Source organism: Impatiens glandulifera, chromosome 1 (genome assembly GCF_907164915.1).
Source record: "Impatiens glandulifera chromosome 1, dImpGla2.1, whole genome shotgun sequence".
Lineage (NCBI taxonomy): Eukaryota > Viridiplantae > Streptophyta > Magnoliopsida > Ericales > Balsaminaceae > Impatiens > Impatiens glandulifera.
Window position 1 is genome coordinate 29163017 of NC_061862.1, and position 8405 is coordinate 29171421.

General features: G+C 34.3%; 1 protein-coding gene across 1 annotated transcript; it reads left to right on the top strand.

Annotated features, from left to right (window-relative positions):
* Positions 1-6498: 6498 nt before the first annotated feature.
* Positions 6499-6819, top strand: LOC124922797 (uncharacterized mitochondrial protein AtMg00820-like). Its single transcript, XM_047463507.1, has one exon. It carries the CDS (start codon positions 6499-6501, stop codon positions 6817-6819), a length of 321 nt encoding a protein of 106 aa, XP_047319463.1.
* Positions 6820-8405: the final 1586 nt, after the last annotated feature.

Below are 8405 nucleotides of genomic sequence, written 5' to 3' on the forward strand. Positions count from 1 at the left end.
GAAGGATCAAAAATCCTTTTCTTAGCGTATTTCTCCTCCTAAAATGGAGGTCGGGAGATCTTTGCGTATTGCTATTACGGCTGGTGATTTATTTTCTATACCTAATTAATTAACTACTAAATATTAATATATGTTTAATCTTTTTTAATTTATTTTTTTATTCATACCTAATTAAATATATATATATATATTAACTTAATTTAGTTTTATTAATTAATAATGTATAAAGATATATAAATTATATGTAATTCTAAGAATACATGTATTTATCTCCGGTCATAATTTTGGTGATCATCGCTAACATGACAATAAACTTCTTTTTCATCATCTTCATTGAGTAAGTCGGTCTCTCTCTTCAATTGAGTACTTGTCTGTACAATAATTAGTGATAACAATGGGTACTCGTATACTTGATACTTGTGGATACTCGATAGTCGAGTTCGAATATTTTAAATTGGGTTAGGGATCGGGAATGGAGAGTGAAAAATATTACCCGGTTAAGTTCGGGGTCGAGAATGTGAAGTGTACGAAACTCAAACTCAATACCACTCAAACTCAATACTTGAGTATGTTAATATTAATATATATATATATATATATATTATATATATATTTTTTAATTTTTAAAATTATTTTTCAAATTTTACATTATTATAATCATTATAAATTTACAATAAATATATTATTTATTTTATATTTATCTTACACCAGATTAGGGCTGCAAATGAGTCAAGTTGTTAGTGAGTTGTTCGCTCAAAGTTTGACTTGAGATTAATTTTGATCGAGCTCAATTAATATTTGTTCGATGATTTGTACGCTCAAAGTTTGACTTGAGATTAACTTTGATCGAGCTCAATTAATATTTATTCGATGATTTGTCAAACTTTCGACTAATATAATATATAATATATTATTTATTTTAATATAAAAACAAATATTTTTCTTAACTTTGTCTTCAAAGTCAATATGATAGTCTACCTAATTATATCATAGTGATCCAAAGACAAAATAAAAATAATAATTCTCTAATTCATCATTATTATAATATATTATATTATTATTATTATTATAATATAATATATTTTAAAGATATAATCTGAAAATATATATATTTACAAAATATATTATATTATAATAATAATATAATATATTCTAATAATCATGTCACTTATTTAAAACTATTTTTTATCTTTATCAACTATCTCATTGATTCACAAGCACTCTTTCCTCTTTTATCGTTTTATTTCTTCATATTATTTCTTTCGAAAATCAGTAAACTCAAGTTACTCAACATCTCTTTCCTATCGAAAGTGAAGTATTCTTTTTGATAACCGTTGTTATGAAGCTTATTTAAGCTCGACTACCAGCTTGAACTCGAGTTCAAGTTTATAGGTAAATAGTTGAGTTAAACTCGTTTGATCTCGAGTTCGAACCGACCTAATAAATATTAAGTCGAGATCAAGTAATTATAATAATATATTCAAATATATAGTTTCTAATGAGATGAACAATTTGATGAAAGATGATCCTCAACTAAGTAGTGAAGTAAGAAAGGAATCTACAGAAGGATGGAATAGAGACTAACGACTTTCTTAGAAATATGACCCGTTAGATTAACAAAATTTTAATAGTAAGTTTATTGTAAGAATACATTTTTATATATAAATAGTTTAATTCACATTATTTTTTTGAAATTAAAAGAGAATTAGCATGACATCCCACACAACCATGTTTCCTCGCTTAAACTCAAAACGTTTATAGATGAAATCGAACCGTGACATTTTGATCTCTTAAACTGACTCTACCAATAAGCTACATTGGTGAGTTAAGTTTAATTCACATTTAAACTCACTAGCATAATGAAAATAATTGGTGGGTTGGACTAGCTTTTAATGAATTTTTTATCCAATATTGACTTCAAGTTGACACTGTCATAATACCACGTAAGCACTAATAACTAGAAATTGGGATAAATGATAAATTTAGGATTCTTGTAGGAAGGTTTTGTCAAATTTAGAACTCTTTTAAATTTTTGTCGTTTTAAGAACTATATTTACAATATTTTGTTATATTTAAAATTTCTCATTAACGGTGTTAATTTATGTAAAAGTATGTTAAATATTTACCATATTATTTTTAATTTATTTAATATATATATATATTTTTATAACTAATCAACATTTCCGAGTCTTCAACCATACCTCCTAAATCCTTCTATCTCCGATTCTCTCTTTCTCCTATTATTGTCGCTACTCATTCGCACTGAAATGTAATCAAACAATTATGAGAGTATAATAGGAAGATCAAAGCCAACTAATTTATTCTGAACTCATCCATGATCATCTTGCAACCGATGGATCCATCTCATGTTCACGTAACTCCTCCAATTGAAGATGACGATGAATGGGTCAATCATATCCCTTCTTCTCTGACTTAACAAATGCAATTTCTAACCAACCGATTTCATTCAACCCTGAGTTTTATTATGCGTTTGATAATCCATCTGTCAATTCCTTTTGCTTTTAAATGTATAGACATCTTTCAAAGCAATTTTCTTCCCGATTGTTCTTAGTGATTTTATAACTTGTTTGTTTTATGTTAACTATGTCAACGATAATGTTGATATACAAGTGAATTAAAGCTGTTATATTGTCAAATAGACATTCTATTAGTAGATGGGTGTTGTTAAACTCATTCCTTTAAAACAAACATGTTATTGATGACATGAAACTCAGACCAAATAATAGGCTTGATCCATTTGTGAAACTTGATCAAGTTACTACATTCTGAATCTATCATATCACAAATTCCTGCAAGCTTTGTCCTTTCTTAGGGAACACTAGTATCAGATTTTGAGAATTTGAAGAGATCTAAAAATAAACCAGGCATCGTCGCGGGAAGATAACAAAGGCAATTCATCTGAGGAAAAATAATTGAAATGTGAAATCAGCAAGCGGAAGTGTGAGAGAGAGAGGCGAGTGAATGACATAGAAAGAGAGAAGAAGCCTAGAGTGGAGTGAGTTCTCCTGGTTTCCAATATTTCTATTGCTTTTGATCTGCCATTAACCCGTAACTAAGATTTGTGTATTTTGTTTGGTTGATTTATTTTTCCTGGAAAGAAGCAATTGAAGAAAGAGGGAGGAACAGAGATTTACAAGGTCGGGTGGAAGGCTTAAAAATATTTACCACTTATAAAAAAAAATATTAAATAGAAAAAATTACATTGTAGATAATTTAACAGAATTTTACATAAATTAACACCGTTAATAGGAAATTTTAAATATAACAAAATATTGTAACTATAGTTCTTAAAACGACAAAAACTTAAGTGAGTTCTAAATGTAACAAAACCTTCCAACAAGAATCCTAAATTTATCATTTATCCCCTAGAAATTTGACAAAAATAAATATATTTATTTTTTAAATACGGGTAAATTGTCTATTTCTAAAACACAATGTAACAAAATGTCTTTATCTCTAAATTATTTGATTAATAAACCTTACAATAATTAATTATTTTGATATTTTTTAGTATAAAAAGAACAATATTTTTCTAAACTTAGTTTGGAACGTTTATAGAATCAATAATTATATGAAAAGATGCGTCATTAAGTCACTATTGAGAACTCTTGGTTCTAGCATATATATCGTCTTAGTGAGACTAAAATTTGAAAGATGATGTGGAATTGTGCCTAAGTTTTGAGGTCCAATTTATTGTGCCTAAATGTCAGGTACAAAAGAAGAAATCAATTCATATATATTATATCATATGGAGAGAGAATAATATATTCTAAAAAAAGAATATATATATAATATAATATAATATAATATATAGAGAGAATGATTTTTTCCTAATTATGAATTCTAAAAGACTATATATATTTACATTGTAAACGAGTTGTAGAGGGTGTAGTGAGACTAAAACCTAGAACATATAGAGAATTAGAAATTTTAATTATAACTATATTGAATCGATTCTCAGATAGTAGGACGTAGGACATTGTTGGTTCAAACTTGAGTAAAACTCTTGTGTCGTTATTCTGTTTATTCTTTACTTTTACGTTATTGTTCTACATTCATTACGATTGCTATATTTCCGCTTTTTATTATTTGGATGATAGTTTTCACAATAAACTGGTATCAGAGCAAGGTTGGTCTAAGGCGGCCGCGATTCGATTTCTTTGACTTGAGATGGAGTCGACTTCTAAGGTGGATATCGAGAAGTTCGATGGAACGAAGGATTTTGGGTTATGGAATATGAAGATGAGGGCACACCTAGACAACATGGGACTCGCTAAAGCACTCAAGGGGGAATCGAAATTACTAGCCTTGATGGACGCGAAGAAAAAGATAGAGGTATTGGAAATGGCCTATAACACCTTGATTATTAGTCTCGGTGACAAGGTACTGTGATAGGTTGTTAGTGCCACGACGATAATAGAGGTGTGGCTTCAGTTGGAATCTGTGTATATGACTAAGACACTATCGTCTTGGATCTGCATCAAACAAAGATTCTTCAAGTTTAGAATGACTGAGGGGAAGGATTTGCAGACGCATCTCGACAATTATATCAAGATTCTCCTTGATTTAGAAAATATCAGGGAGAAGTACAAGGATGAGGATAAAGCGCTGATGCTTTTGAATTCTTTATCGAAGTCGTATGAGACGTTCGTAGACATACTCGAGCATAGGAGGGAGGAGCTTATCCTCTATGATGTAATGAGTGCGTTGAGATTGAAGGACCAAAAGAAGAAGAATGAAGAGAGAAATATGAGTGGAGATGGACTCTTAGTTCGAGGGAGAATTGAGAAAAATAGATAATAAAAGAAAGAAGAAGAGGCGTTCGAAGTCTCTCGGGAAGAAATCTACTAAGTGCTACAATTTTGATAAGGAGGGGCACTTTAAGCAAGATTGTACATATTTGAGTAACGACATGAAGAAGAGCGGAGAAGCGGAATTTGTTCAAGAGGTCGAGAATGGGTACAAAAGTGTGGATGTTCTCGTTGTCTCCACTAATTAGTCTGATAAGCATTGGATTATGGATTCTAGGTGTTCATTCCATATGACACCTAACGAGAGTTGGTTCGAGACCTATGAGAAGACTTTAGTGGGCGAAGTTTGGTTAGGTAACAACAAGTCTTGTAGGGTTATGGGGATCGGAATAGTGCGTTTGAAGACGCATAATGAAATCGAGAGGGTATTGATAGAAGTACAACACATCCTGAATCTTCGGAGGAATTTAATCTCTCTTGGCTCACTAGACCAACTTGGTTTTGCATGGAAGGACGAGAAGAACATATTAAGGGTCACAAAGGGGTCGCTAGTGGTAATGAGGGGTGTGTGAGAGAAGAGTATTTACGTCCTTCAAGGCAACACCTTGGTTGATGATATGACGACAATGATAGAACTTCGAGATGTATCATCCACAAGTCTATGGCATAAAATATTGGGGCATGTGAGTGAGAAGGATTTGAAGAAGTTGAGTAAAAGAGGCTATTTTGGCAAGGAAAAACTTAATAATTTGGAGTTTTGCGAGAACTACATATACAGTAAAGTTACGAGGGTGAAGTTTGGGCGATTAGTTGAGGTGACTCAGAAGACGCTCAGTTATGTTCACTCAGACTTGTGGGGTCCAGCAAGGACTACAATTCTAGGTGGAGGTTGGTATTTTATCACCTTCATTGATGATTGTTCGCGCAAGATTTGGGTATGCATCTTGAAGCACAAGGATGAGGCATTTGCTAAATTTAAGGAGTGGGAGAAGATGGTAGAGACTCAGACCGGGAAGAAGGTTAAAAAGCTCCGAACAAATAATGGGTTGGAGTACCTAGGCGAGGAGTTCAATTAGTTCATCAAGGAAGAAGGGATGGTTCGTCACAAAACCGTCTGACAGACACCGCAATAGAATGGCTTGGCGGAGCGAATGAACAAAACGCTACTTGAGGGTGTCCAATATATGTTGTTTGAGGCTGGTCTACTGAAGCGGTTTTGGGGTGAGGCGGTTAACATTGTAGCTTATCTTATCAATCGTTGTCTATCGACGACATTAGAATGCAAGACACTAGAAGAAGTTATGAATGACGCTCCTCCAAAACTCGACAACTTGAAGGTATTTGGGTGTGTGTCTTACATGCACCAACGGGATGGAAATCTTGATCCGAGTGCGAAGAAGTGTATGTTCGTTAGATACCCTGAGGGAGTAAAGGGTTGGAAACTTTTTTTTATAATGACGGAGAAACGTCCAAGTGTATCATTAACCGTGATGTGATCTTTAGGGAAACCGAGTTCTATTATGGAGAAACACAGTCAATCGAAGTTGGCGAAGTCGCTAAAGAGAGGACTGAATCTGAGGTGGAGTTCCTAAAATAGATTACTAAAGAATCGGTAGACATGGAGGAGGTTAGTGAATATGATGAAACAGACGGTCGGGTAGAGGAGGAAGGTACAGATCTAGAAGAGAATCTTAGATCATACTAGTTAGCACGATATAGAGACCGTATGACAACTCGAGCTCTTGAGAAATTTGGCTACTCCGATTTGGTAGCCCTTGCATTACTTGTGGTAGATGAGGTACACGATTCAGAGCCGAAATCGTTTAAAGAAACTATGAAGAGCAAAGAGAGAACTAAATGGAAGCATGTTATGGCAGAGGAGATGGCATCGTTTGACAAAAATGAGACGTGGGAATTGGTGAACAAACTCAAAAATCAGAGGGTGGTTGGTTTAAAATGGGTGTTCAAGTACAAAGAATGTGTAGATGGTAGTAACAAGCCAAGGTTTAAGGTGAAATTGGTAGCTAAGGAGGTGAAGATCCTTTGACAAGTCAGCTCAAATGGAGGCAAAGATCTTTAACCGCCTCAATTTTCTTATGGAGTCCTATTGCTCCACTACCATGCGTTTCGTTCATGGCACCGAGTCATCTTGATCGAATGCTCTTCGGAACAAACCATCGTGTGCAGAGCTCAACTGCCCAAACAACGATGATCTAGTGATATGAATTGATAAGATGTCGTCTCCCCATGGTGTGTTGCGTTTCATTTTCACAGCCGAGCAGATGCTCTCGGTAGATGAAGAGAAGGTGACTCTTCGTTTCATCGAGCAAAAAGAATCATCCGCTGAGGAAAGGCGATTCTCTGCCTGTCATTATGTTGAGAAGACGCTCCTCCCGTCTGAAGGTCAACAAGAAATTCCTCTTGCTAAGGAGGTCACTTCTCCTGTGTCTGAGCAGACGCCTATGCCTATTTAGAAGGAAACGTTTGAAATTTTCTCCTCGTCTGAACTAGAGCAGACACCATCTATTGAGAGGAAAAGTGCCCATTCCCAAAGGGCATCTGAGGCCGAAACTGTTGAGTCTTCTTCTTCTGAAGAGAATGCGTCTAAAGAGAGGATGCCTGCTCCTTCAACTCTTAATCATTTATCTCCTATAAGGACCAACTGCTCTCTTCCTAAACATCCTCTTCGCTCTGAGGACATTTTAGGATTTGTCAAGGACCTTTGCACTGAAATCCAATGGACAAGAACAACTCTAGGGCAATGATCAATGTTCTCAAGGCATCCGTCCATGACAAAGAACCAGAACACTCGATACAGGTAAGCCTTCATGCAAATCCTCTTCGCTTTGTTCTTGTTGGTTCGCACATTGTCTCTATTAAAATATAAGATAAAATATAAATTGTGATAATATCATTAGTATATTATATTATATTATATTATTAGTTTCCTTATAAACTCAATGTAATGTCTATATAATAGACATACCTTATGTAATTCGATATATCATTCTAATACAATTTCTCTCTTTATTCTAACATGGTATCATTCTAATATAAATTGTGATAATATCTTAAATATATATTATCTTATATTCTAACAGTCTTCTATGCCCCTTATTCTTTTGAGGAAGCTTCTCTTAGAGCTGAGAGCTTCTGAAAGATCCTCCTAGATGCTTTGGCTTTGTTGCAGCAAAAGTTACAAGATATGTCTTCCAGGCTACAAGACCTTGAAAGGGAATCTGTAGCAACCACTGAAGTTAATGATGCCTTAGCTGCTGCTCTGAAGGGCACCGATAAAAACCTGCTACAAAACACTCATGAAGTCAAAATATTCTACGCTCAGTAAAGGAGAATGTAGGCGAATCTGCACAAACAAAATTCAGAGATTCATGACCATTCTAAGTCCTTTAGTCTTGTGCTTCACAATGATACAAGGTCTTCAATTGAATCTCTAAATCTTCAATTGCTAGTGGTCGCCAAATCTCAAAGGAGTGCTGAAGCCAAACGCTTGGAAGAAGTAGAAGTAGTCTCTAGGCGTTTCCAGGCCGAAAAGATGCTCAGGCTATAGCTACCAAAGCTAGACCCCTTGTTGTTGCCAACCCTAATAATGTTATAAATGGTGAAGATAGCAAT